This window comes from Schistocerca cancellata, chromosome 1 (genome assembly GCF_023864275.1).
Source record: "Schistocerca cancellata isolate TAMUIC-IGC-003103 chromosome 1, iqSchCanc2.1, whole genome shotgun sequence".
NCBI classification, from domain to species: domain Eukaryota; kingdom Metazoa; phylum Arthropoda; class Insecta; order Orthoptera; family Acrididae; genus Schistocerca; species Schistocerca cancellata.
The window spans coordinates 299,795,346-299,819,936 of NC_064626.1; the positions used below are offsets into that span (position 1 = coordinate 299,795,346).

A 24,591-nucleotide genomic window follows, 5' to 3' on the forward strand; every position below is an offset into this window, starting at 1 on the left:
TTTCTGTAAAGCACCTGTTATGTATAAGACCTCTCTCTCTCTCTCTCTCTCTCTCTCTCTCTCTCTGTTTATGTGTGTGTGTGTGTTTCTTTTTTTTGTTACATGAAAAATGTTCCTTTCTCCTTCGCAGAAATACAGGAAGGATGTAAAACATTTTCTACAAAGGATGTTCTTTTATGTTCAGAATTTTCTTGTGGTCCGAGATATGCTTGATCATATGTTGCAACAGGAAGCAGAGTATGAAGAAGTGGAACATCATAATACAAAAGCAAAATCAAGTGAGTAATTTTACAATTGTGGAAAAATTAAATTGACATATTGCAAGCATTTATCAGTTTATTAACTTTTTATACCAGGGATTCATAGTCATGTAGAACTTTATAAAAAAGAAATCATATTTACGCCAGTGACTGTAACACTTTCTTTAATTCACGATTGAAATTTCGGCTTTAGGCCATTATCAAGTGAAGCTGAAAAATACAGAATGTTTTTAAATTATTTAACAAAATTGTTAATGTATCTTGATATTAGGCCAATTATACAGAATGAAAAACAGAATTGCGTAAGCATGTTACTTACATGTTGTGGCTATTAGGCCGTATCAACCTAAAATGAGCATTTATGTCATTGTCATTACTATTAAATTCATTGGTGAAGCTGTTACATAGTGCGAGCACACACATCCATATGTAATAAAACATCATAGTCTGTAGACACTCATATTCGTTAGCCCATCACTAGTCACATATGCACTAAACTGCAGCGGCAGATTACTATTTACAGGATGCTGGTAGCCATTTTGGCACGTAAACAGATTACAGATACTGTTTTGCTCTGTGTGGAGCGCCATTGCTGTCCAACGACTGTACTAGGAAGCATAGAGTGTGCCCTCGTTGTCCCACTATAATATCTTACTTAGCCTATTTTTATGTATAAAGTATTAAAAATAGGTTACAAAAGCAAAATGAGGATAATGGAATGTAGTCATATTAAATCAGGTGACACTGAGGGAATCAAATCATGAAATGACACACTTAAAGTAGTAGATGAGTTTTGATGTTTGGGCAGCAAAATAACGGATGATGGTTGAAGTAGAGAGGATATAAAGTGGTGACTGACAGTGGCAAGGAAAGTGTTTCTGAAAAAGAGAAATTTGTTAAAATGTAATAGAATAAGCTAGTCTTTTCTAAAAGTATTTGTTTAGAGTGTAGTCACATTTGGAAGCAAAACATGGACGGTAAACAGTTTAGACATGAAGAGAATAGAAGCATGTGAAATGTGGTACTACAGAAGAATGCTGAAAATTAGATGGCTAGATCATGTAATTAATGAAGAGGTACTGAATAGACTTGGAAAGAAGAGGAATTTGTGGCACAGCTTGACTAGAAGAAGGGATTGACTGGTAAGATGCGTCCTGTGACATCAAGGGATCACCAATTTAGTATTAGAGGGAAGCAGGGAGATTAAAACTTGTAGAGAGAGACCAAGAGATGAATACATTGAGCTGATTCAGAAGGATGTAGGCTGCAGTAGTTACTCAGAGATGATCAGGCTTGCACAGGATAGATTAGCGTGGAGAGCTGCGTCGAACCAGTCTTTGGACTGAATATCACAACAACAATAATTCTATAACACATTAAATTATCTGCTTAAAAATTTGAAATATTTTACTAAACTATGTACTTTTTACTGATAACCTGAAGGTGGCAATCACAGCGACATAGGCCTATAATAATAAACAATATAATCACACACAGGATTGTCTTTAGTCTCATAATGTAATATATTGTTTAACGCACTAAAAATTTTGTTGAGATACTTCTCCCACTAGTCAGGTTGCAGTTTTTTTGAATGAAAACAGTCTCAGTGCCATATTTTTATTTGTAGCAATTATGTGTTTCACTCTTGTAAGGCATCATCATGAGAAAATAGAAAAAGAAATTAATGACTGGTATAGAATGAGGCATGGTTCTAAGCATTATAGCCATGTATACAAGGGACAATAAAATATGTGCATAAACTCATGTAAAAATGTAATAGAATAAGCTTCATCTGTCAATTGCCACCGAAAGGCTTAAATAAGAATAAGGCATCTGGGTATAACATCCAGTTCTCAGATGTTTTATCAGATACATAAAATACCTAAATGGGAAGTAAAAGCAGAAAAGAAGAATTAACCAAGATTAATGGTAGGTGGCGGAAGCAATGGGAATCTAAAATAGGTAAAATGTCTTTCCAATTAGTTACCTTATATGTACTGAAGCAGACTCATCATGGTATAGCCACCATGTGTATGACGTATGAATGTAGAGCAGAAAACTGTTGGCTCAGCAATTTGGTCCAACACAATAACAGCTGACTGTGAGGCATGTGAGTGGATATGCCACGCTAATATGACGGGTATGGGCTGGATTACGTAAAGACTCAAACTAACTGCATTACTTGATTTTGACATTAAACAGAGTTATCCTGGTGAATGGGCTGCCATTTCTAATGTAGCCATCCAATTGTTTCAAGAGAATTTTCAGGCGATGTAGTTGGTACAGCAACATGTAACCACATACCATTGGTTAATCGGATGTCATTAGAATAAAAATAACATTTATGCTTGCGTATATAAATAACAGGTCCAGGGTTCTTCATCATAAAATAATAACCTTAACAACATTCATATGTATCTCCCAATTTATTGTTTCCAGATGCAACAGATTTTTTTACAAGCAACAAACAATAAGTTAAATGTTTGACACAGTCAGATTTTTAATGTAACTTGATTTTCTATGCAAAATTTCATAAAATGTAAATTTTGGATATTAATTTTTATATTTGCAAACTGATGCTAAAATTATGTTATTTGGAACATTCAATTATTTTATGAACCATGTTAAAGATAACTATGTTATGTCTTGTTTACATTTTCGGTAATGAATTAATCACGACATTACACCATGTTTGTCTAGCACTTTCCATCCATTAGTTTCATATAAAAATTAACACTCTCTCTCTCTCTCTCTCTCTCTCTCTCTCTCTCTCTCTCTCTTCTCAGCGATCACAGGCCCTGTAGACCACGCGCTGCATCAACGATCTCCTTCCATCGCCTTCCATCTCTCGCAGCCTCTCTCCACCCTGCGGAAATTCCTAATGCTGCAATGTCCTTCTCTGTGTCATCTTTCCACCTTGCACGAGGTCGGCCCAATGGTCTTGTTGCCTGGAGAGTTCCTTCAAATGTTTTCTTGGTGATTCTGTTGTTTTCCATTCTGGCCACATGTCCAGCCCATTGCAGTCTCCTACTTTTTAATTTCTGGATGATAGTGGGTTGCTTCATTAACTGATAAATTTCATTGTTCTTTTGAATTCTCCATACACCATTCTCCAACACAGGGCCCCAGATTTTTCTCATTACTTTTCTTTCAAAAACATTCAGTTTTTCTCTTTCATTATTTGTAAGTGTCCAGCTTTCTGAACTGTACAGTACTATAGGGCAGATAATGGTGTTGTATATTTTTATCTTTGTGGTGATTGACAAAGCTTTACTTTTGAGTGGGTTGATTAGTGAGTACAGACATCTTGACCCTGAGGCTATTTTTTGTTTATATCCATTGTTATGATATTTTTACTGTTGAAACGTGATCCAAGGTATTTAAACTGGAGAACTTTTCTGAATTTAGAATGTTGGTCAATTTCAAAGTAAGGATTTGGGTTTATGACTCGACCTATTTCCATATATTCAGTTTTCTCTTGGTTAATCAAAAGCCCGATTTTGCTGGCACTGTGCCTGAGAGATCTGTACATGTCTCAGTTCTTCAGTTTCATTCAGCAACACTATATCATCTGCATAAGCCAGGAGTTTTACTTCACTGTGTTCGAATCGGAGACCATTGTTTAGATGTAAATTACTCTCCCAAACCACTTTCTCTAATGCAAGGTTGAAGAGGACTCATGAAAGAGCATCTCCCTGTTGTAAGCCTGTTTTAATTGGAAAGGTGAGGGATATGGATCTTCTGAACTTCACTGCTGCCTGAGAGCCATCCATGCACAGTTGTATCATCCTAATGATTTTACTGGGTATACTAAATTTTCGTAAAGTGTTATACAGGCTACTTCTGTGGATGCTGTTGTAGGCTCACTGGAAGTCAATGAAGAGACAGTCTATGTTTTTGTTAAATTCCCAGTATTTCTCGAAGATCTGTCATATAGTAAACAAATTATCAGTTGTGGAGCAGTTTGTTCAAAATCCAGCCTGGTAATCTTAAATAATGTTTTTCGCGTAAAGTTTAACTTTTTCCAACATGGTCATTGACAGGATTTTGTATGTTATGTTCAGCAAACTGATTCCTCTGTAATTTCCACTTTCCATTCTGTTTCCTTTCTTGTGTATGGGACAAATTATTGCAGTTTTCCAATCTTCAGGCAGCATTTCAGTTTTCCAGATCATTGTGATAAGGTTATAAATTTCTTTGTGTAGTTTGCTTCCTCCCTCTTTTAACATCTCTGCTGATATCTAGTCCTCACCTGCTGCCTTGTTGTTTTTGAGCTTTTGGATGGAGTGGATCACTTCGTGTTTTGTGATTATACATTCATCATTATTAATGCTGTCACTCTCAGACATTGCGTAATTGCAGGTTATGTGCAGATCAGTGTAATTTAACATTTCTGAGGAATACTCTTTCCATCTTTCTAGGATACCTTCCAGCTGCGTTTGATTTTTAGCTTTTATGAATAGGTTTTCACTTTGATAACCTCTCTTACTTTTCTTTGTATACTGAAACAACTTCTTTGAGTTTCTATTCCTGCATTCCACTTCTATAGATTCTAGGACTCCAGTTAGATATTTCCTTTTCTCTGTTCGCAGAACTCTTGCTGTTTCTCTTCTAACTGCATTGAACGTCTCCCTCCTGTCCTTACTCTCCTTATTATGCACCCATTGCATCCTGGCTTCTTTCCTCCTTTATACTGCTCTCTGACACTTTTCGTTGACCCATTTCTGTTTCTTCATTTTCTTTTTCTTGCCCAGTGTTTTTTCTGCTGCATCTGTTACCACAGTCTTTATTCTTTCCCAAGTCTTCTAGTCACTATTTTCCTCCTCGGCTTCTTGCAATGCTGTAAATCGGTTATTTATTTCAACCACATAGGCTTCTTTAACAGACAGTTCCTGCAGTCATTCAATGTCTAAATTAGGTTTTGATGTGGCTTTTGGTTGTTGATTCCAAATCATCTTGATTCTCATCTTTCCTACCACTAGGAAATGATTTGAGCCAATTTCAGCTCCTCTATACGTTCTGACATCTCTTATAAATGAAGTGAAATGCTGATCTGTCATAACATAGTCAATCTGATTTACTGTTTTGCCATCTGGAGAGCACCATGTGCCTTTGTGTATACCTTTGTGAGGGAACATCGTCGAGCAATTTCTCATATTCTTCAACAGTGCGAAGTTGATCATTCTTAATCCATTTTTCTTTGTGGTCGAGTCCTTGCTATGTTTTCCTATTGTGGGGATGAACATATCCTCTTTACTTATTTTTCCATTAAAGTCCCCTAAGATAATTCTCATATTTCTTATTGGAATACTTTTGACTACTCTCTCTAATTCTTCATAGCACTCGTCTTTCTCATCCTCAGTTGAATCGGTGAATGCATATTTATGAATGTTACATCGTACCACTGGTGTTTGATTGTTATGTAAGACATTCTTTTGTTAATGCGATGGAATTCCTTAACCCAATTAACAATCCTGTTTTTAAAAGCAAAACCTGTACCAAATTCATGCTGTTTTTCATCTCCCCCATAAAAAAGGGCACAATTATCCTCCGTGTGTGTCCCTTCTCCAAGCCACCTAACTTCCTGTAGAGCTACAATATCTGTCTTGTATGTTTTTAGTTCAGATATCAAAGTCGCTGCTGCAGCTGGTTTATTAAGACTACGAACGTTCCATGTCCCAAATGTGTAGTAGTGTTTCTTGTTTCTATCTCGCGAATTCCTGTTCCATAGCCTATGTCCGTTTCCTTTGAATCCATTATCCGAGGCAAATCGTTGATATGAGCCAGTAGGTATAGAATCCCCTGGCCGCGTTAAGAGCACTGCGCAGGTTAAGCTTGGTGATCGGGCTGCCACCTCACAGCTTCCAAGCTTGCTGAGTAATATTTTGGATTACCATTTGCTAGGCAGATTGCCTTTCCCAGGCTCCGAGCTCTGCCTGCCCCGTAGAGAAGCCTTCCACCTCTTCTACTGTTGGAATGCTATAAAAAACATTCTCTTCCAACATCCAAGCCGTTGACTTCCTCTTCACTGGTTTTGTTCCGATGGGGGACCAGCAACCCCTCACGGGGTTAATAAAAATTAACTACACTGCAAAAATGACATTAGTATATTTTTGACAGTCACATTAGTATACTTTTGACAATGTTGTTTCAACTAATTACAAACTTGTAGATATGTTATTACTAATGTGAGTGGTTAAAATTTATGCTTTTCGCAGTGGCACATGGTATTTGTTGATTAGGCATATAATTCAAAATTATTTTATGCAACATTAAATAATGAAAAATAAATGTAAAGTGATGTGAAATAATAATAATAATAATAATAATAATAATAATAATAATAATAATAATAATAATAATAATATAGATATATCTTACACTGCAGTAATTGAATATCAGTCTTTTACATCCTTATGAAATCATTTCATGGAATACTTACTTCCACAGAGCTGGAGTGACAACCACAAAATCTGTAGGACAACTTAATGCAGGGAGATGCCACGTTGTTGAGGGCTGAAGCCATAAATAGTGTTAGAGTATTTTCTGCAGAAATACTGGTGCAGTGGAATGCAGGAAAGATTAAGGAAGGAAGTACTGAAATCAGAATCATTTAACCTGTGACCAGGCAGTATGTGATGGTATTTTGAAAAATATTTGCATAAGGCCAAATATTGGACAGAAGAGGCCCTGCAGACCAACATCTTGAAAATTTTTAAGAACCAGGTCCCCATAGAGTTCAGAGAGAAGCTGTTAATGCGGTCTGAAGATACTGGAAAATATCTTCCATTTTTAGACTCTTTGGGTGTGTTAGAAGACAGTCAGCATGAGTTTTACAGAAACAGGAACTGAATAAGTTTTCAAGGTACAGATGGTACAGGAGAAAGCAGATGTGACAACTGCTGCGCATGATAAAGGGGCTACGTGAAAGATGCTATGCTCAATGGGAGGTGACCCATCATACCAAACCAGAAGTTACAGAAGGCAATTGAACATTAAATGTGAACACAGAATTGTAAGAGGGTATGATAGAGGAAATTGGACAGAAAGAAACCAAGACTGACAGATTCAATTGAACCATGACAACAAGCAATCACACCTAAGGGAAACCCATAACAACCAGACGTGGATGCCCCGCTGGTCTGGTCGCAGGTAACCATGTGGGCTAAAGAAAGGTGTAGTTCCCTAGGTACCAATGTAAGATAAGTGACACCATTTGAACCAATTTGCCATCAACAACAGTGGACAAAACATACAAATGATAGGAAACAGTGGATCAGGGATTAATTTAATTTTCTGTGAAAGGTACAGGTTATCCCACAGAAAACCGGTATGCCTCACTGGCTAATCATCTCTAGTCAAATTACTTGTGAAGTGGCTATACTGTCTTCAAATTTGGCTACACTGCATTTTATCAGAAAATTGAGTGCAGCGCTGTGTTCATGCATCTGCTGTTGTGAGAAGCTTTTATTGCTGAGTTATTACAGCAATGGAACAGTTTGCATTAGAGCAGTGAATTGATATGGTGGAGCATTATACAGAGACGGCTTCATTAAGGAATGTAAAGAAACGTTTTGAGCTGATTATCGTGATAGTAAACTCCCCATAACTAGCACTATTCAAGATCTATACAAGAAACAGAGGATTGTTGGATCCATTCAGAATGTGGAAAGGAATAGGTGACCAACAGCGAGGGCCCCTGAAACTATAGAAAGAATTTGCATGGACATTGTGAGAAGTCACCAAAAGTCAGTAAGGAGGTTATCGCAGCAGATTGGTGTATCTCATACATAACATCATTGTATACTAAAAAAGATATGAAATTAAAAGCCTCTCATGTGAGTATGGTGCAAGAATTGAAATTTTAGAATCAGGAAAAAAGAGTGCATCATTGGTAACTGGCTGTTAAAACCAGCTGCTAACAGTTGCTTGGGCCCCTTGTTTTACTTCATATCAGATGAGTTCTGGTTTCATTCGTCAGGTTATGTAAACTCACAGAATTGCAGATGCTGGCAGAATAGAATAGAACAGAATCTTTGTCACATGACATCTCATATATAATCATTTGATTGAAACATTGGTGACTCTCCAATGAATAATTCTATGCCTACCTAAGTATACCTTAAAACAAGATACATCAAAATAAAGCATATGGATGTTCCCAGAAGCAAATTACAACATAAAAAGACAATTGCATGTTAGATTTCTTCCTGTTTCTTAAAATTTTCACTGGTTTAAAATCATTCTTTTTAAGTGTTTTTCATGTTTGTTTCTCTAGTTTATAAATATGGACATACTTCAAAGAGCACATATTTTCATAAAAGTAGTATATATGAATACATCTAGATAATTAGATACATACTTTACACAATATATAGTTCATAAGTATGTACACATATAAAAAGAACATGTACCTCCATTAATAGGGAACATAAGCATACACATAGAACGTAATTTAGGAAAAAAAACAGAAAAAGAAAACCAAGTGTAATATCTCCTACTTGTGTTCCTCATGTATAAAATCATCCACACTGTGGTAGCATTTGCTTTTTAAATATTTTTCAGTGTTTGCACCTGTGGGTTCTAGTTCGCAGTCCTTCAAATTTGAACGCATTTTATTGCCAAGCTTCAAAGCAATGTGATATGGAGTATTTTCAAATAATGTTAGTCTATGGCAAGGTAACATGTAATCTTGTTTGTGCCTAGTTTCATAAGCACGTGTAAATGAATTTCCCAGAAAAGATGGGGATTTTTTAACTCAAAAGAGAAGTGTTTCATATATAAACATGGAAGGAGTTGTCAGTAAGTCAAGGTTCGAAAATAAAGGTTTGCATGATTGTCTATTGTTTGTTCCAGTCATAGCTCTGACAATTTTTTTCTGTAGCTTGAACACTCTGAGGTGGCTTCCTTTTTCAACTCCCCAGAAAATAATGCCATGTGTTACAATGCATGATACACAATTTTACTAAGAGCTCAGTCAGTTACTTTATTTGGAACTCTCATTGCATAAACAAAACCCTTGAACTGTTTCAGTAATCAATCCACATGATCAGTCAATGACAAGTTTGTTTTTTAATGGGACTCCCAGAAATTTAACAGATTCTGCAGTTGTCAGTTCTCTGCCTTGATAACTTAACTGTGTTATGTATTCAACACTTTGTTTGGTCCTGAAGTGTACAATTTGTGTTTTAAGGTTTAGTTTCATAGCATTATTATTTATCCTGTTTTCTAGTTCTTGGAGAGTGTGTTTCATTTTCTGTGCAAATTCTTTAGTGATTCTACAGCAGACTACTGCTGTTCAGTCATCTGCATACAGAATTATATCTGCAGTTACCTTACCTGACATGTCATTTATATAATACAGAAATAGTAATGGGTCTAGTATGGACCCCTGGGTACACCTGCTTGTATTTCCTTCCAACTATAGCAAGCCTTCTCACCGTTATGTTGTATAACTACCCTCTGTTTCCTATTTTTGAGATGTGAACCAACTTAAAGATTTTCCATGGAAGCCATAAGAAGCTAATTTGAGGAGCAGCTGCTTATGTTTTACCATATCAAATGCCTTACAGAGGTCACAGAACAAACAAGATACGTCTCCTTGTTATCAAGGCATTTGCTTATTTTAGTGATTAGTTCATTAATAGCATACACAGTAGTATGGCCCTTCCTAAATCCATACTGATTGTTAAGAATAATGTTACATGTTTTGCTATATTTTTCTAGTTGGTTACACTCTACTCGCTCAAATATTTTAGAAATAATTGGTAGTACTGATACTGGCTGAAAATTTGCTATCTCCTCTTGTCCGCCCTTTTTGTGGATAGGTCAAAGTTCCGCATACTTCAGCCTGTTCAGAAAGCAGCCCTCATCAAACGATTGATTTACAAGGGTAAGTCAATTATTACCCGCAATTTAGTTATATTTTTGTTTATTTTAGTAGTACTGTCATTTTGCACTGATGACACATGCTTGGTTTATTTGTTGTTATATATTTGCAGTTTTCAAGCTGCTTAGTTTCGTTATCGCTGCCATGCTGTCAATCATGGCTGCTCCGCTGTCTATTTGCACCAAAGAAGAGCAACACTCAGTGATCTGTTTTTTGTGGTCGAATGGCGTTTCAGGGGCTGAAATTCATCAAAGACTTTCAGTACAGTACGGGAACAGTGTTTTGCCACAACGGAGTGTCTAAGAATGGATTGAAAAATTCCGAAGTGGTCACACAAGTGTTACGCACAATGTAGGAATCAGATGACCGTTTACCGCCACAAATGAAGAAACCATTGAGCGTTCACGTGAAATGATTCTCTTAGACAGACGATTAGCTATTGATGAAGTGGCACATTGTGTACAAATTAGTCACGGTTCCGCCTACAGAATCATCCAGAATAGACTTGGGTTTCATAAAGTTTGTGCAAGATGGGTCCCAAAACAACTCTCACAGTTACATAGACAAAGACACTTGGACATCTGCAAAAACCATTTGGATTGCTATGGTAATGAAGGGGACAACTTCTTAGACAGGATCCGTTACTGGTGACGAAACATGGATCCATCATTATGAGCCGGAGAGTAAACGGCAGAGTACAGAATGGAAACATCCAAATTCATCATGCAAGAAAAAGTTCAAGAACCAACCATTCACAGGAAAACTGATGCTTACAGTTTTTTGGGAGGCACAAGGTCCAGTACTGGAACATTATGGGGAAAGAGGCATAACAATAAACAGTGTATGTTACAGTGAGATGCCTACTGCCAGGCTAAAGCCTGCAATTCGAAGCAAATGACGAGGATTGCTGTCAAAAGGTGTTGTGTTGTTGCACGACAATGCCTGTCCACATACTGCTGCCCGTACTGTTGAAATGCTCCAGAAATTCAAATTTGAAGTACTGAATCATCAACCATATAGTCCCGATCTTGCCCCTTCTCTCACTTGTATGGTCCACTCAAACAGGCATTTAGGGGCCGTCGATTTGCCTTGGGCGAAGCAGTGAAAGAAGCGGTGCATTCCTGGCTTGCAGCTCAACCAATAACCTTCTTTTATGAGAGCATCAGGAAACTTGTACAATGATGGACCAAGTGCATTGAAACACAAGAGACTATGACGAAAAATGATGTTCTTGTAAGTTTCCTGTTTGATTACAATAAAATTTTATAACTTTTTTGCAGATAATAATTGACTTACCCTTGTATTATGTGACAGAGTTCACAGGACAACCCACATATTTTGCATGGCATGCACATTACTAGCCCCATGTTTTTCGATTACACCTTAAACAGTGACAGACATCCAGTAATATTTGACTCTTTTTATGCATAATTAACAGATGCGGGGAAGTTGTATGTAGCATCCCAACAAGGTGGAGCAACTGCTCGCACATCCAACTAAGTATGGCACACATCACCAACATTTTCCCTGAAAAGAGACTTGTCAATAGAGGCCTATGCCCCCCTCCCCAGGGATCCCAGACTTAACAGAGTGTGATTTTTATTTGTGGGGCACTCTGAAAAGCAAAGTGTATGCTGACAATCCTTGCCCAATAGACAATCTTAAACAGAACATTACTAGAGAAATTTTCATTGTCATCATGTCTGCAGAATTACAGCATGTTGCTGGTAACTTTGTCATGTGAAGTCAAAGATGCCTGGATGCCCATAGCCACTGCTTCCAGCTTCTCTTATAAGCAGATAACTATATTTTTTAACATTACTATTATCTATTCTTTTTTGGTTAGTTTATCATTACTTGAATCTCGGGCATGAGGCATACTGGTTTTATGTGTACACCCTGTATAATTGGCGGAAGAAGAACAAAGAAATTCTGACGTTACCAGTGAGCAACATGAAGATCTTAGTTACAGTAGATAACTGAACATGTTCAGATTGAAATTGAGATTAGTGACAAGATACGTTAACATGCTTTATTATTATTATTATTATTATTATTAGTCATGGAAAATCCAGTGGTTGATTTTTTACTAGAAATTGATATCTTGCAGAAATGTTAGAGGAAGAACTGAACGAGTGTGTGGCTGCTCGTAAGCAGCAGAAAATTGCTTCGATTTCTGTCAAGTGCATGGAGAGGCGAATGGGTGCATTTGGGGAGCTGCTGAAATCCTGTCTGTTCTACAGGGAGTAGAGGAGCAGTCGCCACTCATTTATGTGATAGTGGTATGTTCAGTGGTAGATCTAATGGCCCAGTAATGAAAAACTGGGATCAGACAGAACTCGGGGTATTACACCAATCCTCCCGACCAACAAGTTCGAGGTGCTACTTTCCATTAAAAATGAAACTGAGCTGGTGAGAGACACTTTGTCTGTTGCAAAGCATGCTGGTTCTGTGTCCCATTTCAGGATGACGCAAGTGTGAAGGGAGGGCCTTGTTAATTGTTGGAAGTTGGAACATGCAACAAAAAATGGTCACCCTTAGTAAAACAGCAGCAAAAGATGGAAAAGATCTCCTTGTGCCTTTTGTGTGTCAATTTATAGCTTCGTTCAACATATTGAATAGTCTATTCCAGTAACCATTGAGGGAACTGGGTGCAAACAACTGCAGATTGTGGTCTACATTGAAATATACAGTGTTTTGTTGGTGCCAAGATCATATCATACTTTAATCATTCCAGTGACTGGCAGAGTATGTTGAGAGACCGGCCTCATATATGGAATTTTCAACAAATCTTCATCATTGTCCCCAGAACTGATCATGTCCCACTGATTCTGAGTTCAGTGGAAGGCTTGAACCAGAGGCTTCAAAGATTTGTGACAAGCAAGAAAGTGACTGTTTTGATGTGTAGCACAGGATTGTGAACTGTACGGTCCCTGTAAATGTGTCAGGGGTGCACTGCACATCAGTGTGTGATGTGATACTCTGCTTGTTAACTGTAAGGCACCATAAATGAGTCAGGTATGCTCTGTATACCTGCGGCTGCTACTAAAGTTTTTAGGTAGGTGAATCTCCATACAGTCCATATAATGATGACTGTAGGAAGCACCCCATGCTCCAACAGCCAAGATGATTGAAACCTTAGTGAGCAACTTCTGAAGCATTTTGCAGAAAATTGCAAGTTTGAAAAGCTAAAAAGTAGTAACAGTCACATAGCACCTGGTATGAACACTCTCCAAATTGACAGCAATGAGTTTTTGTCCTAAATGTAAGTGTATATTGAAAGGATAGGCTGATGGGCAGTGGAGATGGTGGTGCATTTTAATCCTTATTTTAAAGTACAGTTATGGTTTTAAACTAAATAAAACACTTGTATTTTCACACAGAAAACATGTAGTAGTCAGCACAGATTACAAACCAAAATGCCAAAGAACGTATACAAAATAGTGTCCATAGCAACCGCACCAAACACATTGTTTCTCCCCCCTGCGGATCCGGGGTAAGAACAAGCCCAAGGTATTCCTGCCTGTTGTAGGAGGCGACTAAAAGGAATCTCACACATTTCGGCCTATATGTGATGTTCCCCTGTAGGGTTTGACCTACATTCTTCAAAATTTTCCCGAAGAGCGAGCCAATTGGGGAAGGGTGCCTTACATGGTGCATCATGCTTTGAGATTTTTAGCCCACTTTCTCGCCGTCGCAATTCAGTCCTGCTCATTCTCCATCTCTTGGGTGAGGACACCTTCGTGGGTGTGTTTTCCACCATACACTATGCATTATTGCTTTCTGCGTCGGCGATGACCGTGGACTTCTTTGCACCTGATATCCAGCACTTTGCACATGATATCCAGCAGAGTAGCCGGTTCGTTGTGGTGGGGCCTACATATACCCTGTTGGTGGTAGCCCCCTGACCACACAGGGATCGCTCTGCCGATGCCTGTGCCGTTGACTCGCCATGTATGCCAGAAGGGTAGATGATCATGCCCCTGGGGCATTGGGACTCCCGGCAATGGCCATCCTCCTAGTTGGCATTTGCTGTGGCTGGGAGGTGCTCATGAGGAGGGCCCCTGGTCGGAGTGGGTGGCATCAAGGCGGATGACACACAATGAAGTGTAGTCCATCATCTCTTGCCAGTGGTGAAACACCAGCAGTCTCTAAGTGTTCATGCGCTCAATTCAATGCACAGAAGTACGACCCCAAATCATTCCCCTCCTTGGCCACACCATGGGACCAACATCATGCTAAGGATGGCAGAGGGTCTTATGTGCCCTGGTACCTAGTATGTTCGAGAGCTGATGAGGAATCTTTCATGACTATGAAGCCTCAGTTTTTTGTTCAGCTTTTAGAGGACAAGTTTGGGGCAGGTGAAAGGAATGTCCAAAATGAGATCTTGGTCAGTCTTCATTAAAACAGCATCCTCTGCCTAGTTACTCAGTTGTGACAAGCTGGGGGATGTTTCTGTAATCATCACGCCCCATAAGGGTTTAAATATGGTCCAGAATGTCATATTTCACAGGGACATTCTTTTGCAGTCTCACGATCAGATGCGCGCCAATTTGGAGTAGTGAGGTGTTCATTTCATCCAGCGTGTCCATCGGGGACCAAGGATAATCAGGGTGTCACCGGTGCCTTCATCTTGGCCTTCGAGGGTGATAAATTGCCCGAGAAGGTCATCGTGATGGTCTACCGCTGTGATGTAAAGCCCTATATCCCTCCCCCGTTGTAGTGCTTTAAGTGCTGGAAGTTCGACCATATGTCTTCCCACTGTACTTCTAGCACCACATGTGTTGAGGTTGCAGGCACCCATCGCATCCTAATACTCCATGTGCCCTACCTCCCATCTGTGTCAACTGCAGAGAGCATCATTTGCCTTGCTCGCCAGACTGCAGTTTTCTCCAGAAAGAAGGGAAAATCATGGTGTACAAGACCCTGGACTGACTGACCTATGCTGAGGGTAAGAGGAAATTTGAATAGGCCCGCGGTATTCCTGCCTGTCGTAAGAGGCTACTAAAAGGAGTCTCAACTGTTTCAGCCTTTAATGTGATGGTCCCCATTGGGGTTTGACCTCCATTTTTCCAAACTCAACAGAAGTACGAGCCTTTTGGGGCAGGACACCTTACGTGGTGCCCCATCAGTCGTCTGTGCCCTAAGACCTTGGCACTCTTTATCATCTTGGTGTCGTAACTGCACCCTCCATCCCTCATTTTGGGCATACATACCTGATGGATTGTGTAAGTTACACCATTAGTGCGTCACCATCTGCACCCACGATACCTATGGACTTCCCATGGCACCCAAAATCCAGCACGGTAGCCAGCCTTTTGTGGTGGGGTCGTCATGTACCCTCTAGGTTGTAGCCCCCTGACAACACAGGGATCGTACTGCCGATGCCTGAGCTGACACCTCCCCACGTAAGCCAAGGAGTAGATGCTTGTCTCTCTGGGGCATCAGGACTCCCGGCAACGGCCATCCTGCCAGGTGGCCTTTGCTGTGGCTGGGTGGCGCCCGTGACGAGAGCCCCTGGTCGGAGTGGGTGGCATCGGGGCGGATGCCCCGCAATGAAGCTGGTGAAGTCTCAATCCAGTGGTCGCACGACCACCAACATCTCTAAGCGCGGTAAGATAGAATTTAATGCTGTGACATATAACCCCAAATCGTTCCCTTCCCTAGCCACACCATGGGAGGAACGTAGGGCTGCGGACAGACAGGAGCCGTATTCACCGCGATACCTTGTCTGCAGCAGAACCGATGGGGATTTGTTTTTGAAGAGTAAGCCTCTCTTCTTTGTTCACAATCTTGAAGATACGTTTGGGGAAGTGTCTCTTTCCAAAATGAGGAACGAGGCCATTCTGATAACAAGCAGCTTCATCTGCACAGTCACGGGCATTACTCGCCTGTGACAAGCTTGGTGACATTCCTGTTAACATCACTCCCCATAAGTCCTTAAATTTGGTCCAGGGGATTATCTTTCATAAAGATCTTCTGCTACAGTCTGATGAGCTAAGGGAGAACCTGGCGCGACGAGGTGTACACTTTGTCCGTCGTGTCTTTAGGGTCGCTACCGGTGCTTTCATCCTGGCCTTTGAGGGTGACTACTTGCCCGAGAAGGTCAAGGTCATGATCTACCGGTGCGATGTCAAGCCTTATGTCCCGCCCCCTATGCGATGCTTCCAGTGCTGGAAGTTTGGACATATGTCCTCCAGATGCACTGCCAGCCCCACGTGTCGTGATTGTGGATGACCTTCACATCCTAGTGCTCCATGTGCTCTGCCTCCCACCTGCGTTAACTGTGGGGAGCATCATTCTCCCTGCTCGTCAGACTGTGCAGTCTACCAACGAGAGCGGAAGATACAATAAATTAAGACCCTGGACCGTTTAACTTACCAAGAGGCAAGGAAGAAGCTAGAACGGCTCAACCCCACACCTATGTTGAGGAGTTATGCTGCTGTAACTCTGCCGCCACCAGTTCCTGCAAAGACTCCCTTCTCAGTTGGCCCACAGAACAGTCAAGTTACGCCTGCCCCACCGCTGGTAGGGGCCACTCTCTCTTCCACTACTTCCAAAACACCTGGTTTGGGAGCAGTGGGCCCCGAACAACTGGGGACATCCATCCCCACCTCTCAGCCAGAGAAGCAACAGTCTCCTCCGGCCTCACTCGTTCGGAAGGGGTCCCTTGGGGGAGTCCCTTCCAAGGACTTTACCAGTGTCTCACAAGACACTGCTGGTGGCTGAAGAAGCCACCAGCTGCTGGTCGAAGGGCTTCACGCTCTTCCTCTGTTCCTGACAATATGCCAGGAAAGCCCTCCCAGCATGCGAACCCTCCTCCCAAAGACGAGAGAGAAGAGGAAGCTCTCTAAGAAGAATAAGGACCCAGTGGTTCCCACGCCTCCACTTCCTGTCAGCTCAGCCTCTGAGGATGGGGTCGAGCTCTTTGCGTCCCCTGATGATCTGGATCTTGCCGTCTCCTCAGAAACGATGGAAGTTGCGACGTCAGTCACTAAGTTGGTGGCAGCATGTGACTCTGTGAAGTAATTTGCTTTGTCACTGCGTTCATGCCCCTACAGGACACGCTTTGTACAATCCTCCAGTGGAATTGTGGCGGTTATTTTAGCCATCTCCCTGAGGTACGACAGCTTCTAAGCATGACACCTGCTTTCTGCATTGCCCTCCAGGGAACCTGGTTCCCGGCAATGCGGACCCCTGTCCTTCGTGGTTACAGGGGCTATTGCTGTAACCATAGTGTTTACAGTAGTGTGTCAGGTGGAGCCTGCGTGTATGTCCTTACCTCTGTATTAGTGCTCCTGTGCCCCTTCAAACATCATTGGAAGCTGTGGCTGTCAGAGTAAGGACTACCCAGGACATAACCGTCTGCAGTATCTATCTCCCTCCAGGTGGTACAGTCCCCCTGACTGAATTGGCTGCACTTGTCACTCATTTCCCCACACCTTTTCTTCTCCTGGGGGATTTTAACGCCCACAATCCCCTGTGGGGTGGAACGAAGGTTACTGGCCGAGGCAGAGCTGTTGAGAATCTCATCTCCCAACTCGACCTCTGCCTCTTAAACACTGGCGCTGCCACACATTTCAGTGTGGCGCATGGCACGTTCTCGGCCATAGATCTGTCGTTGTGCAGCCCAGGGCTTGTAGTATCAGTCCACTGGAGAATTCGTGATGACTTGTGTGGTAGTGACCATTTTCCCATCTTCATTTCACTACCCCAGCGTCGCTCCCCTGAACGCTTGCCCAGATGGGTATTTAGCAAGACCAACTGGGAAGTATTCTCCTCTGCTTCCACTGTTGAATCTCTCCCCCACAGTACCATTGATGTGGCGGTTGAGACACTGACTGCAGCGATTGTTTCCGCTGCAGAACGTACTGTTCCTCGTTGGTTAGGGTGCCCCCGGCGAAAGTCCGTGACTTGGTGGCCGCCGGAGGTCGCTGAAGCCATTAAAGAGTGTCGGCGGGCTCTTCAGCGGCATAAGCGGCACCCATCTTTGGAGAACCTAATTTTATTCAAACGTCTCCGTGCTCAGGTCAGGCGGCTCATCAAAAGGCGGAAACAGGAGTGCTGGGGGAGAGAGGGTACGTTTCCACCATTGGTTCCCGTACTTCACCCTCCCACGTGTGGATGAAGATTCGGTGCATCTTTGGATTGCAGCACTCTAAAGGTGTCCCAGGGCTTTCCATCAACGGGGCGCTATGCACTGATACCGATTCGATTGCTGAGCATTTCGCTCAGCACTTTGTTTGGGCCTCTGTGTCAGGGAATTACCCGCCTGCGTTTCGTGCGCTAAAACGTCGGGAGGAAGGCAAACGACTTTCTTTTGATTCTCGCCACCCAGAGGCGTATAACGCCCCATTTAGTTCGTGGGAACTCCAACGCGCCCTGGCACAGTGCCCCAAGATGGCCTCTGGGCCAGAGGGCATCCACAATCAGATGCTCAAACACCTGTCCCCAGATTGTCAGCAATGTGTTCTTGCCATCTTCAACCGCATATGGGGCGATGGTGTCTTTCCGTCGCAGTGGCGGGAAAGTACCATCATTCTGGTGCTGAAGCCTGGTAAGGACCCGCTTAATTTGGATAGCTATCGGCCCATCAGCTTAACAAACACTCTGTGCAAGCTACTGGAACGTATGGTGAGTCGACGGCTGTGTTGGCTGCTCGAGTCTCGGGGTCTTCTGGCTCCATGCCAGAGTGGCTTCTGTCAGGGCCGTTCCACCGCCGATACTTTGGTCTTCCTTGAGTCTGCAATCCACACTGCTTTTTCCAGGCGCCAACACCTCATCTCCATCTTTTTCGACCTCTCTTGAGCATATGACACGACATGGCAGCACCATATTCTCGCCACGTTGCACGGGTGGGGTCTCCGGGGCTCTCTACCCATTTTTATTAAGAATTTTTTATCTGTTTGGACATTTCGCGTTTTACTTGGAACATCCCATAGTTCACTCCATGTCCAAGAGAACATTGTTCCACAGGGCACTGTATTGAGCATGCCACTTTTCCTTGTGGCCATTAATGTCTGTCTCAGCCACATTATATGCTGATGATTTCTGCATCTTTTTCAGCTCCTCCACCATTAGTGTTGCAGAGCGTAGGTTGCAGGGAGCCATACGCAAGGTGCAGGCGTGGGCTCTAGCCCATGGGTTTCACTTTTCTCCTGCGAAGACTTGTGTTATGCACTTTTGTCGGTGTCGAACTGTCCATCCCCACCCTGAGCTCTATCTTCAGGATGCCATGCTCAGGGTTCTTGACACTTACCATTTTCTGGGATTGCTGTTCGATGCCCGGCTTACTTGGCTTCCATGTATTCGTCAGCTCAAGCGTCAGTGCTGGCAACATCTGAGTGCCCTCCGCTGCCTCAGCAACACAGTTTGGGGTGCAGATCGTAATACGCTGCTGCAGCTCTACAAAGCCCTCGTGCTGTCCCGACTGGATTATGGGAGTGTGGCGTATGGCTCAGTGTTGCAACTGCTGGACCCCGTTCACCACTGTGGGGTTCGACAGGCGACAGGAGCATTCTGCACCAGCCCTGTTAATAGCCTACTTGCTGAGGCTGGGGTTCCTCCACTTCGCGTTCGGCGTCAGCAACTCTTAACCAACTATGCTGCCCATGTCTGTTGTTCGCCCTCACGATGGCAGAAAGATTCAGTTTCTCCTGCAGTCTTGCGCCGCCAATTTCTTGCTCTCCTCGACGCATCCCGTGACTCTGAGGTTATCTATACAGATGGCTCGATGGTTGATGGCCGTGTGGGGTACGCTTATGCTCATGAGGACTATGTAGACCAGCGCTCCTTGCCGGAATGCTGCAGTGTTTACACCGCATAACTAACAGCCATTTTTCCCTTGAGCATATTCCTACCAGCACTGGAGAGTCCTTTGTCATTTGCAGTTAGTCTCTCAGTAGTCTACAGGCCCTTGACCAGTGCTACCCACGCCATCCCATTGTTGTTGCCATCCAGGAGTCCATTCATGGTCTTGAACAGCGTGGACGTTCAGTGGTGTTCATATGGACCCCAGGACACATTGGGATAGCGGGAAACAAACTCGCCGACAAGTTAGCCAAGGAAGCTACCTGCAAACTGACGATGGAGATTGGCCTCCCGGCAACTGATCTCCAATCGGTGTTGTGCCGTCGGGTCTTTGGGATGTGGGGAGATGACTGGCGCACTCTGTCTGCACCCAACAAGCTGCGGCGAGTAAAGGAGATCACTACTGTTTGGGGTTCTTCCATGCGGGCCTCTCGCAGGGATTCTGTTGTTCTCTGTAGGCTCCGCATTGGTCACTCTTGGCTGACGCATGGTCATCTGCTGCGTCGAGAGGACACCCCTCATTGTCGCTGTGATGCAAACGTGACGGTGCCCATATGTTGTTGGAATGTCCTCTTTTAACCGCTCTCGGGCGAACTTTTAATCTCCGGGGTGATTTATCATCTCTTTTAGGTGATAATGTCTCTATGGCAGATCGGGTTTTAAGTTTTATTCGCTCAAGCAGCTTTTATAGGTCCATTTAATTTTATTACATCACCCTCTTTTGAGCTGCATCTTTTAATTAGTTTTGTGTTGTAATTCGACTCCACCCTAATCTTTTAGGCTGGAGGTTTTAACGTGTTGCAGAGTGGCTGGCTCATCCTTTTATTTTCGTGATCAGCCGGCCACGATCCCCTGCTGTACAGTTTTAATTCTTTCTGCCTTTCTTCTCTTATATTGTTTTTGTTGCTGTGCTCCATTTTCCATGTTGCTTTATTATTCACCTTGGGGCTTTTCTTCCCCCGTAATTTTTCTTTTAGTTCTTCGAATGACTAATGGATGGTTTCACTGTGCTCTGTGTGTTTCTGAAACAAGGGACCGATGACCTTTGCAGTTTAGTTCCTTTAGTCTTTAAACCAACCAACCAACCAACCAACCTGCATCCTGTACATTTGACATCGTTTTACGCCGCCACAACAACATTACTGGGACCATCAGCTCTGCCAACCCCAGTCACCTCTCAGAGCCGAAAGACTACACCTGCTCCCTTGATGGTAGGGGGAATTTCCCTCCCTGTTGCTCCCGCACCACCTACTTCGGGAGCAACACCACCCCCCCCCCCCCCCCCAACCGTCAGGGATGTCTGTCCCCACTTCTAAGCTGGAGAAGCATAAGTCTTCTTCGGCTTCTCTTGCTAGGAAGGGGTCCCTCGGGTCACTCACTTCCCAGGTTTCTGCTAGTGGGAAAGATGACAACCGCCAGTGGCTGAAGAGCCCAAAAGCAGCTGGTCGTAGGGATTCACACTCATCCTCAGTTCCAGAGACTGAGCCAGTGAAGTCCTCCCAGCCAGGGAAACCCAAGGAGCAGCGAGAAAATTAAAAAAAAAAAAAAAAAAAAAAAGACCCCTAAGACCAAGGAACTTTCGGTGGCACCCATACCACCGCTACCTACAAGCTCTGTGTCTGAGGATGGAGTGGAGATTCTGGCGTCCACTGAGGACCTAGGTCTCGCGAGACCCTCAGACACAATGGATATTGACTGCTCATGCAGTAACTCGGTGGCAGCAGGTGCCTTTGCAGCGTAAACTGTCTCATTGAATGTTCCATGCCTTCCCAGTCTCACGATGACCTTATCCTCCAGTGGAATTGAGGCTGCTTTTTCCGCCGCCTGGCTGAGCTACAGCAACTGTTAAGCTTTACACCTGCTATCTGCATTGCCCTCCAGGAAACCTGGTTCCCAGCAGTGCGGACCCCTGCCCTCTGCAGCTATAAGGGATATTACAGCAATGCGGACCCCTGCCCTCCGCAGCTATAAGGGATATTACAGCAATTGTAGTGACTATAATAGGGTGTCAGGTGGAGTTTGCGTTTATCTCCTAAACTCAGACTGTAGTGACATTGTGCCCCTACAAACCCCTCAAGGAGCTGTGGCTGTCAGAATAAGAACGGCACATGAATTAACTGTCTGCAATGTATATCTTCCTCCAGATGGTGCAGAACTCCTGAATGTATTAAATATACTGATTGATCAATTCCTTAAACCTTTCCTACTTTTGGATGATTTTAACGCCCATAACCCCTTGTGGGGTGGCACCGTGCTTACTGGCTGAGGCAGTATCAATGTGGCTCATGGTAGTTACTCGGCCATTGGTTTATCAATTTGCAGCCCAGGACTTCTCCCATGACAACCTGTGTGGGAATGACCACTTCCCCATCTTCATGTCACTGTCCTAGTGTCAGGCCCACAGACACCTGCCCAGATGGGCTTTAAACAAGATGGACTGTGAACTTTCACCTCTGCTGTCACCATTGAATCTCCCCCACATGGTAACATCAATGTGATGGTTGAGCAGGTGACTACAACAATTGTTTCTGCGGCAGGAAACACGATCCCTTGCTCTTTAGGGTGCCCCTGGCATAGGGCAGTCCGTTGGTGGTTGCTGGAAGTCGCTGAAGCAATTAAGGAGTATCAGCGAGCTCTACATCGGCACAAGCGGCACCCTTACCTGGAGCACCTCATAGCCTTTAAACAGCTCCATGCTTGCGTTTGCCAACTTATCAAATGACAGAAGCAGGAGTGTTGGGAGTGATACGTCTCAACCATTGGGTGCCATACATCACCTTCACAAGTCTGGGCAAAGACTGAAGGTCTTTCCGGGTACCAGACCCAAACAGGTGTTACCATAAATGGTGTGTTATCTACCGACGCAACTGTGATTGCCGAGCACTTCGCTCGAGCCTCTGTGTCTGAGAATTTCCCTCCAGCCTATCGCACCCTGAAATGGCGGCTGGAAGGAAGGGTCCTCTCATTCAGTACATGCCATAGTAATCCTACAATGTCCCATTTACAGAGTGAGAGCTCCTCAGTGCTCTTGCACATTGCCCCGACATAGCTCCTGGGGCTGATCGAATCCAAAGCCAAGTGATTAAACACCTCTTATCTGACTACAAGCGCCATCTCCTCGTCATCTTCAATGGGATCGGGTGTGATGGCGTCTTTCCATCACAATGGCGGGAGAGCACCATCATTCCGATGCTCAAACCCGTTACAAACCTGCTTGATGTGGATAGCTATCGGCCCATCAGCCTCACCAATGTTCTTTGTAAGCTGCTGGAACATTTGGTGTGTCGGCATTGGGTTGGATCCTGGAGTCACGTAGCCTACTGGCTCCATGTCAGGGCAGCTTCTGCCAGGGTCGCTCTACCAATGATAATCTTCTGTCCCTCGAGTCTGCCATCCGAACAGCCTTTTCTTGATGACAACACCTTGTTTACGTCTTTTTTGACAGACGTAAAGCATGCGACACGACCTGGCAACATCATATCCTTGCCACATTGTATGAGTGGGATCTCTGGAGCCCGCTCCCGATTTTTATCCAAAACTTCCTGTTGCGCTATACTTCCTTTGTCTAAGTTGGTGTCTCCCATAGTTTCTTTTATATCCAGGAGAATGAAGTGCTGCTGGGCTCTGTATTGAGTGTCTCTATTTTTAGTGGCCGTTAACGTTCTAGCAGCAGCTGTCGGGCCTTTCGTCTCACCTTCTCTGTATGCAGATGACTTCTGCATTTCGTACCTCTGCTCCAGTACTGGTGTTGCTGAGTGTCGCCTACAGGGAGCCATCCACAGGGTGCAGGCATAGGCTCTAGCCCATGGCTTCCCGTTTTCTGCCATGAAGACGTGTGTCATGCGTTTCTGTCGGCGTTGTACCATTCATCCATAACCAGCACTTTGTTGTAATGACGAACCACTCACTGTAGGGGAGACATATTGATTATTAGGTCTGGTTTTCGACGCTTGTTTGGCTTGGCTTCCTCATCTTTGTCAGCTTAAACGGAAGTGTTGGCAGCACCTCAACGCCCTCTGCTGCCTGAGTAACACCATCAGGGGTGCAGATCACTCCACGATGCTGCAACTCTTAAGAGTCCTTGTTCAACCCTGCCTTGACTATGGGAGTGTGATTTATGCTTCGGCAGTGCCCTCAGCATTGCATTTTCTCGACCCATTGCACAATTGTGGAGTTCGACTAGCAACAGGAGCTTTTAGGATGAGTCCGGTGACAAGCGTACTGGTGGAGGCTGGAGTCACTCCATTGAAGATCAGACGTGCACAACTGCTTGCCAGTTATGTTGCAGACATTCATAGCTCTCCTGAACATCGTAATTAACATCTTCTTTTCCCAACCATGGCGGTCCATCTCCCACATAGGCGGCACAGGTCAGGGCTAACGACATGTTCGATCGCTTCTGTCTTAACTGTAATCCTTCCCTTCATCACCTCTCCTAAAGGTCCATTCATGTAAACCTCTGTGATGTAGCTTTAGGCCGAAGCTTCGCCTGGAACTTTCGCATGGCTCTAAGGACTCCATTAACCCTGTGGCTCTCCGCTGTCACTTCTCGATTCTTGAAGTGTTCTGGGGCTCTGGAGTGGTTTACACCGACGGCTTGATGGCTGCTGGTAATGTTGGCTTCGCCTTTTC

The 24,591-nt window shown here is 43.5% G+C and overlaps 1 protein-coding gene across 1 annotated transcript in view; it reads left to right on the forward strand.

Annotated features, from left to right (window-relative positions):
• The first annotated feature begins 205 nt into the window (after positions 1 to 205).
• The window catches only part of LOC126171884 (trichohyalin-like), a 125,004-nt gene continuing 100,618 nt past the window's right edge, over positions 206 to 24,591 (forward strand). Inside the window, exon 1 of the mRNA XM_049920837.1 lies at positions 206 to 278. Within this exon, the coding sequence (XP_049776794.1) occupies positions 206 to 278 (73 nt within the window). The remainder of the gene's footprint in view (positions 279 to 24,591) is intronic.